Raw genomic sequence first — 16,148 nt, forward strand, 5'->3', positions numbered from 1 at the left:
TTAAAGAAGATTTTACATCACACACCCAGATATACCTTAGCAGTAAGTGCACATGTAACTTAGCAATAGATTGAAGTTCATCTCTGTCTCTAATACCCTATATGTTAAAAAGAAAATAGAGAGAAATCTTTCATCTCCGGTTAGGTTGTTCATGTACATAATGTCAATGTTATGGAAAGTATATTCTTTTCCAATTTTTTTAGTATAAAACAAGATATCTTCATAGATTGTGAATGGTAAAGGCAGCAGATAACTTCAAATATGATCTTTTGTTTCTGCTGAAATATTGCCTAGTTTGCACAACTGCTCAAGCCATCTTCTTGTGTTTTTTCATGTTCTGGAAACCACTAGTTCATTTTATCCTTGAGAAAAGGAAGCATGCATTATTATTTTAGTAATCAGCAAAGCAATTCAGTGTCGTGTCAATAGAAGATCCTCCAGGACAGAGAGAGGATCTTCGAGCCAAATGATAAAGCAATCAACAGAGAAGTAGTAAAAGCTGAAACCCAGATTTTTACAAGAATAGCCTCTCACCTGATTGTACTAAGATGAATCTCCTTCAAACTTCATCAGCCATGGTGCAACCGCTAGTAACCAGCAGTCTAGAGTCTGCCTTGTAAACTGTAACATAGTAGAGTGAGGTTCAAAATTGACGAAGCCTTCCCTTTTAAAAATTTCGGATGTATTGATCGGAAACTCAGCAGCCATAAAATCCCAGGCTGCAAAATGAGGTGATTGAATTGGTAAGCAAAAAGAGGATGTTTCCAGTTAACAAAGTAAGTGCCCATTTATCCTATGTTCTTCTAATTTGGGCAGAAAGGAACATCATATGTTGTTTTATCAAGGAATAACTTTTATTTTTCTTTTTCTTTTTTCTTTTTTTGAGAGTTTAAGGCAACCTATAATAATAATAATAATAATAATAATAATAATAATTTGTAAAAAAACATTTCCATAATGGACAGGAAAAGTGAGTTATTTTTCCTTCTACATACCATGCCTATAATGCCTTGTCAACGTTGGATCCAATAAAACTCTTTGCACAAACAGAGAAGTGAGAACTGCCCATAAAATGTCCAGTAAGCCAATGGTTTATGCAAAATAACTCCAGCTGAAGATAGATGGTAAAAGAAGGAAGAGGAATGAAAATTTTAGCATAACAATTGAGAACTCCTTTAAATAAGTCAAAAGAATAGCAAAAAAAATTCGTGGTTACCTTGCCCAATCTTAACTTTGGAGAGAGATCACTTAGTTATGGTTCCAAGCAACAAGAGTACCCCTGCAGACACCTGTAGCAACTGAAACCCATTGTCATGTGCAGATTCACTCCCACTAACATTATCAACAAATATGAACAATTGCTTGGCAGAGTAAGAAAATACAGAATACTTAAAAATCTTGGGAAGTTGTAACTGTAAAATTTATTTTTGAGGTGCATAGTTCAATAAGCAACAGAGAACTTTTAATTGAGTTTTGATGAATGAAGTGCTTGTAAATTTGTTGCATAAAAAAAGATATTTTATTTTCCATAAGTGAACCTGACAATGTATTTTGTAATATGAAATTCAAAATTTAAAAAAATTTCCCCAAGGACTCTGAATTATAAAACTTTTCGATATTGTTAAGGATTAGTTGTAAATAGAACTCTATTAGGAGTTGTAAATAGAACTCTATTAGGAGTTAGATTCTAAATAGGTTTATAGTATCTTGTATGTGTATATATATGTGTCCCTATTGATGAATCAAATATAGAAAAATATTTTCCCACATTAAATCTACATGGTATCAGAGCCTGTGGCTCTTTAAACTTGATTTTTTGCCGTTTGCATAGAAAATTCCGGCGTTCCCTCAAAATCCGGTCACCGGATTTCCTGCAGGTGGTGGCTGTCAGTGTTGGTGACTGTTCTAGGGTCACTTTTTTGTCTCACCGCCCACTCCAGGAGTTGCTCCAGCTGCCGATCGGTCTTTCCCCAGAATCCGGTCACCGGATTCCCTGCGCGTGGGCCTCACGCGCCGATACAAGATTCTGCTACAGTACCACGCGCCGGCGCGTGGCGGCGCGTCCAGCTGTTTCCGGCGATCGGAAATTGTGTTCTGGCTTCGTTTTTCTGTCAGCAGTCTACTCAGGTGGTTGTTTTTCCGATCCGGCGACATTTTGGTAGGGGCGTACTCAGTTTTGTCAATTTGGCGTTTCAGGTTACCTTTCGTTCCTGTTTGCATTGAAAGACTATTTTTTTTGGTGTCTGTTTCTGCGTTGCTGGTAGGGGATTTAGTTTTTATTAATAATGGATCCTCCAACTACAGATTCTAAAACTACTATTACTGAATTGATCCCAGCAATGAATAAGATCACAGAACATAAATTGAAAGGAAATAATTATTTAGATTGGAGTAAGACAATTCGAATTTATTTGCGAAGTGTTGAAAAAGATGATCATCTAATTGATGATCCACCAACTGATGACACTAGGCAACGTTGGCTCAGGGAAGATGCTAAGTTATTCCTACTGATTCGCAATTCTATTGACAGTGAAGTAGTTGGATTAATCAATCATTGTGAGTTTGTTAAAGAATTAATGGAATATCTTGAATTCTTGTATTCGGGAAAAGGTAATCTGTCTCGTATGTATGAGGTCTGCAAAGGATTTTATCGGGCTGACCAGCGAGATATGCCCCTTACAGCTTATTTCATGGAATTTAAAAAGATTTACGAGGAACTTAATGTTTTATTGCCTTTTAGTCCCGATGTTAAGGTTCAACAAACGCAGCGAGAACAAATGGCTGTGATGAGTTTTCTTGCAGGTCTTGCTCCAGTTTTTGAAACTGCCAAATCACAAGTTCTTTCAGGCAGTGATGTTACCTCTCTTCAGGAGACTTTTGCTAGATTGCTACGTACTGAAGGTTCTCATACACCTTCCCCTTCTGATAATAGTGCCCTTGTGAGTCATAATCAAGTAGCTAGACAGCCAGGAAACAGAGGAAGAGGAGGAAATAACCGTGGTAATGGACCAATCACTCGGGAGACAAGCATTCTTATCTGTCATTATTGTCATGAACCTGGTCACACTAAACGGTATTGCAAGAAACTAATAAATAAGCCACCAAGGGTAAATATGGCACATCAAGATTATGCAGTTACTTCTTCTGACAACAATGTAACAATTTCTGCTGCGGAGTATGCTGAGCTCTCTAGATACCGTTCCTCTAAGTCTACTGATTCCTCAATTGCTGCTGCTGCCAACTCAGGTACTCCTCCTTCCTGTCTTATGTCTACCTCATCAGAGTGGGTCATTGATTCTGGTTGCACCGATCACATGACAGGTAACCCTAGTCTCTTATCCTCATTAAAAGAACCTAAACAATTTAATCGTCATGTTACTCTAGCTGATGGGTCCACATCTCCTGTCAAGTGTATTGGCACTGCCAATCCCATTCCATCTCTTCCATTGTCTTCTGTTTTTTGTTTGCCTCGTTTTTCGTTTAATCTATTATCTGTTAGCAAAATTACTCGTATGCTGAATTGTTGTGTCAAATTTTATCCTACTTATTGTGTGTTTCAGGATCTTTTGACGAAGCGGATTATTGGTAGAGGACGTGAGTCTAGTGGCCTTTATCTTCTGGATGAACACGTTTCATTATCTCTGGCTTGTGCTGGTGCTCTATCTCCTCTTGAGGTTCATTGTCGTTTGGGTCATCCATCATTGTCTACTTTAAAGAAGTTGTGTCCGCAGTTTCAGTCTTTATCAAGTTTAGAATGTGAATCTTGTCAATTTGCCAAATATCATCGTTTACCTTTAGTTCCTCGAGTCAATAAACGGGTTTCATCCCCTTTTGAGTTAGTTCATTCTGATGTTTGGGGTCCATGTCCTGTTATTTCTAAAACTGGCTTTCGGTATTTTGTAACTTTCGTGGATGATTATTCTCGTGTTACTTGGTTATTTTTAATGAAAACTCGTTCTGAGATATTCTCTATTTTTTGTTCTTTTTGTGCTGAAATTAAAACTCAATTTAATACTTCTATTCGCATATTGCACAGTGATAATGCTAAAGAATACCTATCTAGTTCCTTCCAATCTTATATGTCACAAAATGGTATTCTCCATCAAACGTCTTGTGTTGATACTCCTTCTCAAAATGGGGTTGCAGAAAGAAAGAATCGACATCTTCTTGAGGTTGCTAGGGCACTTTTATTCCAAATGAAGGTCCCTAAACATTTTTGGGCTGATGCTGTCTCTACTGCATGTTTTTTGATTAATCGCATGCCTTCTTCTGTGCTTAATGGTGCAATTCCTTATAATGTCTTGTTTCCTTCTAAACTTTTATTCCCCATTGAACCTCGTATTTTTGGTTGTACTTGTTTTGTTCGTGATGTTCGTCCACAGGTTTCCAAATTAGATCCAAAGTCCCTTCGTTGTGTTTTCCTTGGGTATTCTCGGCATCAAAAAGGGTATCGTTGTTTCTCTCCCGATCTTGACCGTTATCTTATTTCTGCAGATGTCACATTTTTTGAGAATACTCCATTTTTTCCTTCTTCTATACATAAGAGTGAGGGGGAGGATGATGACCTTTTAGTCTATGCTATCCAGCAAGTTCATAAATCTCCTGCTCCTGCTCGTATTCCTGACCTTGCTCCTGCTCCTACTCCAGTGTCTGCTGCTCCTATGCCCACTCCTGCACCAGCATCTACACGCCCTCGTTTTGAACAGGTTTATTCCAGGAGACTAGGGACTCTTGACTCACTTCCTCCACCTGCCGTTTCAACAGAAGATCCGGTTCTCTCCACTCAACCTGAGCCTGTGCCATCCACTCCCCAGTCAGACCTTGACCTTCCCATTGCTCTTCGAAAAGGTAAACGCCAGTGTACCTACCCTATTTCCTCTTTTGTTAGTTATGATCATCTTTCTTCTTCATCTCGTTGTTTTGTAAGTAACTTAGACTCTGTCTCTATTCCTAAAACTGTTGTCCAAGCTTTGTCTCATCCTGGTTGGTGTGCAGCAATGAAAGAGGAGATGGCTGCCTTAGATACTAATGGTACTTGGGATCTTGTGCCTCTCCCGGCAGGTAAGAAAGCTATTGGTTGTAAGTGGGTTTTCACCGTTAAAGTGAATCCTGATGGGACTGTTGCTCGTCTCAAGGCTCGATTAGTTGCAAAGGGCTATTCTCAGATCTATGGCCTTGATTATTCTGATACTTTTTCTCCTGTTGCCAAATTGTCTTCTGTTCGTTTATTTATTTCATTAGCAGCTACTTTTGACTGGCCTTTACATCAGCTGGACGTTAAAAATGCCTTTCTTCATGGGGATCTTCAGGAGGAAGTTTACATGGAGCAACCACCAGGCTTTGTTGCTCAGGGGGAGTCGGGTAAAGTGTGTAAACTTCGAAAATCTCTTTATGGCCTAAAACAGAGTCCTCGAGCTTGGTTTGGTAGATTTTGCAATGTGGTACATCAATTTGGCATGCAGAAGAGTACTTCTGATCATTCTGTATTTTTCAGAAGTACTAAGACTGGTTTGATTCTACTTGTGGTTTATGTTGATGACATTGTTATTACAGGGAGTGATTCAGCCGGCATTACATCACTCAAATCATTTCTCCAGACCCAGTTCCAGACAAAAGACTTAGGACTGTTGAAGTATTTTTTGGGTATTGAAGTATCTAGGTGTAAGAGAGGCATCTTCTTATCTCAAAGGAAGTATGTCCTTGACTTACTGAAGGAAACTGGAAAGTTGGGTGCCAAGCCATGCAGTGCTCCAATGACTCCAAATATGCAACTTTCAATTGGTGGTGAGCTATTTGATGATCCTGAGATGTATAGAAGGTTAGTGGGCAAATTGAATTATCTTACCGTAACACGTCCAGATATTGCTTACTCTGTGAGCGTCTTGAGCCAGTTTATGTCTTCTCCTACTGTTATCCATTGGGAAGCTTTAGGACAGATTTTGTGCTATTTGAAAGGTAATCCAGGTCGTGGCCTGCTTTACAGTAATCATAGGCATTTGAACATTGAATGTTTTTCAGATGCGGATTGGGCAGGTTCGAAGGTTGATAGAAGATCAACTTCAGGATATTGTGTCTTTGTAGGTGGAAACTTGATATCATGGAGGAGCAAGAAACAAAATGTAGTCTCACGATCGAGTGCTGAATCAGAATATCGAGCTATGGCACAATCTGCTTGTGAATTAATTTGGATTCGTCAGTTGTTAGAGGAAATTGGCTTCAAGTCATCCTTGCCTGCAAAGTTATGGTGTGATAATCAAGCTGCTCTTCACATTGCATCAAATCCAGTATTCCATGAACGAACAAAACATATCGAGATTGATTGTCATTTCATTCGTGAAAAGATACAACAAGGTGTTATCTCTACAGGACATGTTAAAACAAGTGAACAGTTAGGGGATATCTTTACAAAAGCTTTAAACGGACCCCGGGTTGACTATCTTTGTAACAAGTTAGGCATGATTAATATCTATGCTCCAACTTGAGGGGGAGTGTTAAGGATTAGTTGTAAATAGAACTCTATTAGGAGTTGTAAATAGAACTCTATTAGGAGTTAGATTCTAAATAGGTTTATAGTATCTTGTATGTGTATATATATGTGTCCCTATTGATGAATCAAATATAGAAAAATATTTTCCCACATTAAATCTACAGATATAAATGATCTTACCTCAATATATGGAATATCCTGCAGACACAAGAAGCTTCACGTTCCCATCGCTTCATCCTGTGCCAAAAATGACATGCTTTCATGATTTCAAATGTTTCAATGTCTCAAGAACCTGCTTCATTGATGGCCGCACAGAAAGCGAGTCTACTGTGCAGGTTGCAGCAAGCTTTAGCATTCCCAAAAGATTCTCCTTAGGCCCTGCTTCCCACAATTCCAAAGCGAAAAGCTGTGAAGGACGTCCTTCCTTGATCAATAGTTTGGCCCATGCAACAATATTGAAGCCATTCCCATACTCGGAAAATGATGGATCAAGGGACTTCTTGCCTGACATCAATTCTAATAGAACTACACCAAAGCTATAAACATCTGACTTGTCAGATACCCTGCACGTTGTTGCATATTCTGGTGCAACATAACCAAATGTGCCTGCTACATCAGTTGTGGCATGAGTCTGGGAAACCTCTAAAAGCTTAGCCAAACCAAAGTCGGATAGGTAGGCATTAAGCTCCTCATCCAGAAGTATGTTACTAGGTTTAATGTCCCTATGAAGTATGCGAGGCACACATGAGTAGTGGAGATAAGCTAAAGCTTGTGCTATGTCAAAAGCTATCTTGTAAATCACTGGCCATTGCACATTTTTATTTGACCTTTCATGTATGAATGTTTCAAGGTTTCCTCCAGGAAGATAATTGTAAATTAAGAACATTTCAGCTCCTCCCACATAATAGCCAATCAAAGTAACAAGGTTTTTATGTCGAATTCTGCCCAGCGTTCTTATCTCTGCATCAAACTGTTGAATTCCTTGAAATCTGCCTAAGGAGAGCCTCTTTACAGCAACAAGATAGCCTGGGGACAATTCCGCTTTGTAAGTTGACCCAAAGCCACCTGTGCCAATCAGGTTCCTAATACTGAAATTCCCAGTTCCTCTAACCACACTATCATAGCTCATCTCAGCTGGAGCATCTGCAAAAGTCACTACTACTTTGCCTCTCAAGCTAGAGAGTCTACTAAACTTTTTCTTCCCATGAATACTGACCAAAACTACCACTAAAGAAACACAGAGTACAACAGAAGCAGAAACTACCGCTGCAATTATAAAAGACTTCTTATTTCTGTGATGTTGCTGTTGTGCATCTCCATTTGGATCAGATAATGGGTTAGGGAATGAACTTGGGCAGGATTTCAGAAATTTATTCCCTCTAAACAAATTACAGTCATTTATGTGTTGAAAATGTGGTATAGGACCAGAAAGGTTATTGAAAGAGACATCCAGTATAGTGAGATTCGAAAGTGTTGACAAAGACGAGGGTATCTCCCCAGAAAGCTTATTATTGTTGAGCAACATGGATTCAAGATTTTTGGCATTCGACATACTTGCAGGTATAGATCCTGTTATGCCATTATGAGACAGATCTAAAGCTGTAAGAGAAGTCAATAGACCAACTTCAGATGGAATAACTCCTCTTACTTTGTTGCTTCCTAGAAGAACCGATTTCACATGTCTCAAATTCCCCAACTGATTTGGCAGAATGCCAGACAATCCGTTTCCCCTTAAGTCAAAAAGTTGAAGCATCTTCAAGTTGCCAATACTAGGAGGCAGTGAACCAGCAATCCGATTGTATGCTGCTTCGAACTGTGTCATCGGTAAACAACTAAGAAGCAATGACTCATGAATATCACCAGATATATAGTTTGAAGTCAAATTCAAAGAGAAGCTATACAGATCCTTACAATTTGAGACTAGTTCACTGGGAAGAGACCCATTAAACAAATTATTGTTCAACAACAACCTGTATGCAGGTCTAGTTCTAGTGGTCAATAATTCATCTCCTAATGAAAACGAAGGCAACAAACCAAAAAACTGATTCCAACTAAAATCATGGAAAATAACAAAGTCCTGCTCCATCATTGAGCCTAAAGGAATACTCATCTGAGGACCCCAAACAGGAATATTAGAGTATGCAATCTGCACATCCTCCAAATCTAAAAAACGATGATCCTGGCCAAAAGAGATCATACTAGTATCACAACTTCCTTTCTCAAAACTAGGAAGAGCACCAGACATTAGATTTCTACTAATATTGAAATACACCATACATGGAACTTGCAGCTGCATAGGAAGGTAACTCATCAAATTATTAGAACTCAAATCCAAGAAAGTAAGGTTTTTACACATACCCAAACCTTTTGGCACTACACCTCTGAAATAATTGAGGCTCAAATGGACAACTCTAAGCGAACACGAATCATTCCAGTTGCCAGGCAACCGTCCAACAAGATTTGCTCTAGGTGCCCACAAAATCTGCAGATTCGGAAGCATGAAGACCTCATAAGGAATACCTCCATCAAAAGCATTAAACTCCAATACTCCACTATGATCATCCAAACCAATATATCCATTGCCAGCAAAATTGCTTGAATTAGTCAATACTAAAACAGACAATTTTCTACATTTCCCCAACTCAATTGGGATATTCTCGGTCAGAGAATTTGTGGAAACATCTAGAACACGAAGCTCCGAAATCTTACCAATCTCAACTGGAATTCGCCCCTGCAGAATGTTTCCATCAAGCAACAAAGTTCTCAAATGCTTGCAGTGCCCAATCTCCTTAGGAATACTCTTTGTTAAAAGGTTATTAGAGAGCTTCAAGTGTCTCAAAAAAAAACATTTACTTGAAGTATCAATTTTGATTCCACCAGTAAGTTGATTATTAGATAAATCAAGAGTTTGCAACTTCCCATAACCAATTAAACTGCCAGGTATTTGACCAGTGAATGAATTAAACGATAAATTAAGTATTCGAAGGGATTGGAGAAAGGTTAACTGATTAGGAATCCAACCGGAAAAGTTATTCCCTTGAAGCTCTAAAACCTCCAAAAGTTGAAGCTTGATCACGCTCGCTGGAATCTCACCGGAAAAAGCGTTATGTTTAATAACCAAAGCTCTTAGCTCCGTTAGATCACCAATTGAATCCGGCAGAGTTCCGACAAGAGAAGACTCGGAGTCATCGGCGGTGAAGTTCAAGGCAATAACTCTTCGAGAAATTCTATCGCAGGAGACACCATACCACTCACAGCAATCAGTATTTGGAGTCCAACCGACGAGAAGATTAGAAGGATCTTGAGATATCGAATTCTTGAAACGGAGAAGAGCTACGGTGTCGTTTTGAAGTAGAGAACCAGCCAATGTAGATGCATAAGACAAAGCAACAAAAAGAAACCAAGTAACCAACATTCTTCAATTTGCTCCGTCGTTCGTCGGACAAAAAATATGCCGCCGACGAGGTCAGTACAGTTCAAATTTGAAAAATATGACGTTGGAGCCAAAAGCGTAACAATAAAGATCTGGTTTATTGAATTGTTTGAAGATAATTAATTAATTTAAGTTATAAACAAAGCAAGAAGATAATAAGAAAAGGATAAATGGCCGGAGAGAGCAAGAAAGAGAAAGGAAAAAGAGTGGTGATTGGGTCTCTCTGCAAGAAACAGAGAGAGGAGGAAGAAGAAGACAAGAGTAGCCGGCGGATACTACGGCACGGGTTTTGAACATAACGTTGTAATGTCTGTCACATGCAAGCAAGACTCTTATTTAGTCTGTGTGTTGTTTGCTGTAATAAACCTGTTCTGTATGGTCCTGTACCATAGTTTTTCTTTTTGCCTCATTTCAGTGTAGCTGGGGTTTCGGTTCGGTTTAGTAAATATTATCCAAACCAAATCGGTTGCATGTGTAACCGTCCAGAGTGGACACGAGTTACCGCCATGTTTTTTGGTTTACAGCTGGAGTTGATTTAAATTGAACTGGTTTGGCTTGGTTTGAATGATTTGTGATCAGATGTGATTATGACTACGTAACAATAGTTGTTCTTTTGCTTAAAAAGTAGTCTATGATGATTAGTAAAAGTAATGTAGATTATTAAATTGCTAACCACTGACTTAACCATGATGTCACTCTTACGTAAAAAAAACGAAGAAATGAAATTAGAAAAATAGATTTTCTTTAACTTTTCATTTTTAGTGCATCGGAGTAGATTTTCTTTAGTTTCGAAAAAAAGATTACTATTAGTGATGCCATGCAACAACCCTAATCTTTAACTTTATTTTGAACTTGTACCTTTTCAACTTAGTGCTCCAGTTAAGTTCTTAAAAGATAAAAAATATATATATATAAAAAAAGAAAAACTTCATGCAAAATTTTATACTCCAATAATAATATAATTAAAAAGATTTTTAATACAAACCGTGTGTTTGAGTCGAAAATGTTAGGCCACAGCTGCAATTATTTTATCAATTGATAATTCAAAATTAATTATCTCAAGACTTGTTTTTACTTTTTATTAAATTTAATTTATATTAATTATTCAGAGAATTATTACCTAAAGATATTGTGGGAAAGAGAAAAAAACATTTCAAAATGTAAACGGAACTATAATTTTGAGACATAAAAAAGAAAATGAGACTATAACTTAAGGAAAGAATGAATATTTTATTACACTTCATTAAACATAGAGTTACGATTTTGTCCTAGAGTGATCAAAATGGGTGAGTGATTAATATTTAAAATAAATTAATAAATGACATATTAATACATATACTTTATTGACTAGAAAATAATTATAAGTAATTAATTAATGAATATAACATACTCCCTGCCTTCCATTTTGTTTACATAGTTTTTGACAAAACACGCATATTAAAAATTTAGTCAACAAAAGTTGTTTTGCCATTTTTAAAAATTAACTCATTGAAGATATTAAAAAACATCTTTCATTAACGAAGGATCATAAAGGTTATTATAGAAAAAATAATTGTTTACATGCCTAAATTAGAAACCTTGCAAATATTTTAGAAAAAAAAAAAACAAGCAAACAAAATAAGAGGGATGGAGTATTTTATACTCACACGACAAAAAATATTATTATAATATAACTTCTGTATTAATTACTTTGGCAATTGTCTACGCAATCTGGCTTTATCTTATCTAAGGTTTTTATTTTTGGTTTTTTTGTTTATATTAAACAAACAGATACTGAAAAAAAATATTAAATAAATAGGAAAAAACAACAACCTTGTAGATAAGACAAAGTGTTGTGTAGACAATTGCTAAGTACTCTATCTATGCTAAAATATAACTCATTTTTGGGTGATTATTTTGTCTCAAAATATAATTCGTTTTGAGTATTTTAAGGAGTACTAAATGACATTTTTGCAATGTTACCTTATTTACGTTAAATATAATAAATACATTCACAAGTAGCTAAGCTATAAAGGATAATTTGGTTAAATTAATTTTAATTTTATTATAAACTATGAGAATTAATTGCTTTCTCAAAGTTGTACAGAAACCTTAAACTACTTATAGTTTGAGACAAACATAGTAAGTAACAGAGAAGTTTAGAAGTTATAACTTAATTCATTTAGTATAAATTATATAAATAAAAACTCAAATGGTTGCATTATAATTTCTCTTTAGATTATACTTTTAAATATTTTAATATTTCCCTAAATATATTTTTAACACTTTGCAATTGTATTGAGAAAGTGTAATTACAAAAAAAGCACAGTAAACTGAAAGAGAAAGATAAGCTAATTTTAACTGGTTAGTATCTTTCTCTTAAAACCTAAAATCTAAAAATTATTTTTTCTTCTTTCATATGCGGCCACCGATGAGCTCTCATCAATGGTCACTTCTTTTTCTTTTTTTGTTTTACGAATAATTTTCATATATATTTACAGATATGAGTTATTGTCGCCCAAGTATTGAGATTTATTGTTGTTTATATTTTGGGATTTTGATCTTAGATTTAGTTTTGAGTTATTTTTATCACTATGGTGATTTTGTCTAGCGTTTTTTATTATTTAGATAATTATGCAGAAAGAAGTGCATATCTCTTTTCCAATAGAATGAAGAAATTTGAAGGGAATCAAATCAGACTTGTAGAAATATTATGGAGTCGAATAATGTTATGAATAGCCATTAAGTGGAGCAAAAAATAGCCTATAACACAAATATTATGTTCTGTTAACTCGATAAGATACCTCAAATTAAGATTGTGTTTTTTTATTATTTGTACGAGTGGTTTATTATTAGACTTTTAATACAAAAATCTAGAAATATATTGATCTACATGACATATCTGTGTACAATTTTCACGTAATGAAATTTCTTTGATTTCTTCAAAAAAAAAAAATTGTAATTACAAGCAACTAAATTAAAATAATAGTAGTAGCATTAGTAATAAATTAAATTTTGTTCCTTATATCTGTCCAATTATCATTAAAAAACAGTATTTCCTAAGCAAAAAATAATAATGCTAGAGCATACTCTCTCGCTGTTATTAAGATTGATAAAAGTACCATTTTATTCAACTATATTAAATTAAATGACTTATTTTGATTAATTTTTTAAATTTTATTCAATAAATACTTTATTTCTTTTCTTTTTCACTAAATCCTAACACTATGTCGTCCCTTAACATCAAACTAAAAAAATAATAATAAGATAACAATTGAATCAGCATATTTCGTGGAGTACTAGGCACAAAGCACGAAGAACAGTAACTTTTAAAAACAAAATTATTCAGCAAAAATAAATTAAAACCTCATAAAACTCCAAATTTATAAATTTTCCATAAAAAATCAGATGTGCCCGCTCTTCAAAAACTCAAATTATTTTTTAAATTTTTTTTGGGATTTGCCCAACAATTTTGAAGTGGCTTTAAAATCAATAAAGTGTTCTTCCCATGTAAGAAATGGAAGAATTACTTGAAAATTTTATAAATTTTATTTTTTTTAGAGACCGTTAAAACTTTATCTGGATTCGAATTCTGTTGAGAAATTCACTAAAAATTATTAAAGGAAGAAAATAAAATATTGACGGAAATTAATTAACAAAAAAAGTAAAATAAAAAAAATATTACATTCAAGTAAATGAGAGATTAATTTTATTAATTTCAACATTTACAGAAGAATATGCTTTGATATGAAATTTTTTTTTTTTTATGTGCTAATATCACTGCACTTGTTCAAAACGTTCTAGAAGTACTAAACCTCTAATATAATAATTAAAAAGACAAAATAGTAATTTTGTTAATTAATAAAAAGAAAAAGAACAAAATAGTGCAAGTTGGGTTGTTTTTGTCCACAAAGAAGAATTGAAATAAATATAAAAAGCTAAAAAAATTAAAAGAAAATTAATAACGGTGACAATCCAAAAGACTCCAACGTTGCATCTATCAATTGATGTATGACTTCATAAACAACAACCTTTTTTTGTTTTTTTTGCATTTTTCTTGTCTATTCACCTAATTGGTTGTAAGAAAGAACTATACCACTACTATTTATGATAAGACCAAATGCGTAAGCATATGCTTCAACATTAATGCTAAACTTTAACTCCAATTTTCCTTTTTTTTTTTAAATAGAAAGTTATTCCATACGATCCAAAATATAAATCACTTTTAGACAATTATTTTATTTCTAAATATAAGTTATTTTAGGTATTTTAAAAAGTAATTAATAATATTTTTTTAATATTACTCTTATTAATATTAGATACAATAAATATTTTTATAAGTAACTGTAAATGTTAATTTGATCTAATTATCTTTAATTTTATTATAATTTAAGAAAATTAATTATTTTTTTAATTTTTAGGTAAAAAATTTAAAAAAATTATATTTTAAAATATAAAGAGTAGGTTATATTATTGGAACCAACAGCAAGAATTTCATAAAAAAAAAAGAGAGACATCCTCTATTCAGATCAGACATAAAAACAATTGATTCGATCTTTTAACAAAAGCAAAAGCGACATTTGCGATCTCTAACAAGTAACCCAAAGTAGGAGATGTCTAGCATGTCAGCTTTCAAAGACCAAATCAAAACCTGACAATCAGACTCTATTCAATAACTTTAACTCGAATTTATTATATTTTATCCACGTAATAATAAAGAGTAAAAAACATGAAACTTCACATAAAAAGAAATAAAGAAACTAAATTATTTTAAAAACTAATTAAGGTTCATAATTTATAATTCCATTAATATTTTAGTCTTTCCGTCTAAAATAGAGAAATCAAAATATTAATAGAATTTGAACAGTATGACCAAAGTGTTAACGAAAATTATAAATTGGAAGACTTTATAATTAATTCAATTATAATTTAAGGACCAATTTCATATTTAATTGACAATCAAAACTAAATCCATTGAATTTGTTTTGCACGAAGAAATTAGAGCAAGTAGTCATAAAATTAGATTCGAAAAGATGAGGGGTGATTAGGGTTTTGGGGGAGAAGAGAGTTTACCGAGTAAAGTAAAAGACGATGAAGGAAAGAAGGAAAGAAGGTGAAAAAAAATGTGAATAAATTGATTAATTTGGTGAAGAAGAGAAAACGGAAAGGATGAAAATAATATACCAAAATTTATTTTTCACTAATCGGTAATATATTAGATTTGTTATTAGTTAAATGGTACGTAAATATTATTTTTCATAGTTGCTTCAAACAGCTTAATATTACATAGTGATTTGATACTATTTTTAAGTATTTAATATATATATAAAATTACTAATAATTTAAAATTTAAGGTTTCATTGTATTAAAGTTGTAAAGTTGAAGTTGGTAATTAACAAGCTAAATGACGTACAGCTAGGAATATTTACGTATAATATTAGGAAATTTTAAGGATAAATAATGAGTAGATTACTACAATATTTTAGTTTAAAAAAATGGAAATAAATTAAATCACAATAATCGAAATCAGTGGACACCTGGTCCTAGGGGAAGCTGAGCATATCCTTAGAGGCACGAGAGACCATAAGCCTCGAATCGAGCTGGATGTTTGTCTCCTATCAAATCCCTTTTTCTTTAATATATTAAATTAATTTTTTCTTGAAAATGTTGATATAAATATTTAATATAGAATAATATTATTTTAAAATAAATTTATTGTACATTGGTTTTTAGTAGTTACTATTAACTTCTCTTATGAATTCTTTAAAAAAATATTAAAAAGAAAATTCAAAATTCATTTCCTCTACCTCTGCCATGCATAATCATCCATAGTGTCCTTTTTCGATTTATGGTAGATAGGATCAAGCTTAATTTTTAGAATTTTTTTTTTTTTTTTTTTTGGAAATTTAATACGATGCTCTATATATTATAATAGAGCATTTGATATTTTGATGGATGTGAAACAGAAAATTATATGTATCACAACAAACTATTGCTTTGGAATAAGCATGCCACCTACATATGTCGCGACAATTAGAAATTCTTGGGAATTGATGGGGACTATTAATTTTTTTATTATTATTACTGCATATGTCCCCAATCCAATAGACTAGAATCAAATTATATTCGTACCGAATCGATTTATCAAGGGATATTAATTTTATATATATGTGTTCGGAGACAGGTGGATGCCATGTATTCTCATAATAAAAATGTACGTCTTGTTGAGAATGATAATGAAATTAAATT

At 33.8% G+C, this 16,148-nt stretch overlaps 1 protein-coding gene across 5 annotated transcripts; it reads right to left on the minus strand.

The window, feature by feature from the left end:
* Positions 1 to 104: 104 nt before the first annotated feature.
* Positions 105 to 10,304, minus strand: LOC149499309 (LRR receptor-like serine/threonine-protein kinase RPK2). Of its 5 annotated transcripts, XM_089718444.1 has the most exons (5): positions 6,668 to 10,303; positions 1,217 to 1,289; positions 996 to 1,111; positions 535 to 719; positions 105 to 362 (listed from the first exon to the last, which is right to left on the minus strand). In XM_089718444.1, exon 1 carries the CDS (start codon positions 9,900 to 9,902, stop codon positions 6,747 to 6,749), a length of 3,156 nt encoding a protein of 1,051 aa, XP_089574570.1. In that variant the 5' UTR covers positions 9,903 to 10,303; the 3' UTR covers positions 105 to 362; positions 535 to 719; positions 996 to 1,111; positions 1,217 to 1,289; positions 6,668 to 6,746. The 5 variants fall into 5 exon arrangements, with proteins under 5 accessions (XP_089574570.1, XP_089574580.1, XP_089574574.1 ...); XM_089718454.1 differs by having other exon boundaries at positions 356 to 719; positions 996 to 1,061; positions 1,217 to 1,298; positions 6,668 to 10,304; XM_089718448.1 differs by having other exon boundaries at positions 356 to 719; positions 1,217 to 1,298; positions 6,668 to 10,304.
* Positions 10,305 to 16,148: the final 5,844 nt, after the last annotated feature.

This window comes from Jatropha curcas, chromosome 1, assembly GCF_041381405.1.
Source record: "Jatropha curcas cultivar XTBG-Jc1 chromosome 1, XTBG_Jcur_1.0, whole genome shotgun sequence".
Classification (NCBI taxonomy): Eukaryota; Viridiplantae; Streptophyta; class Magnoliopsida; order Malpighiales; family Euphorbiaceae; genus Jatropha; species Jatropha curcas.

Coding starts and splice junctions, on each gene's coding strand:
- LOC149499309 (XM_089718444.1), bottom strand. CDS start 9,902: ATGTTGGTTACTTGGTTTCTTTTTGTTGCTTTGTCTTATGCATCTACA.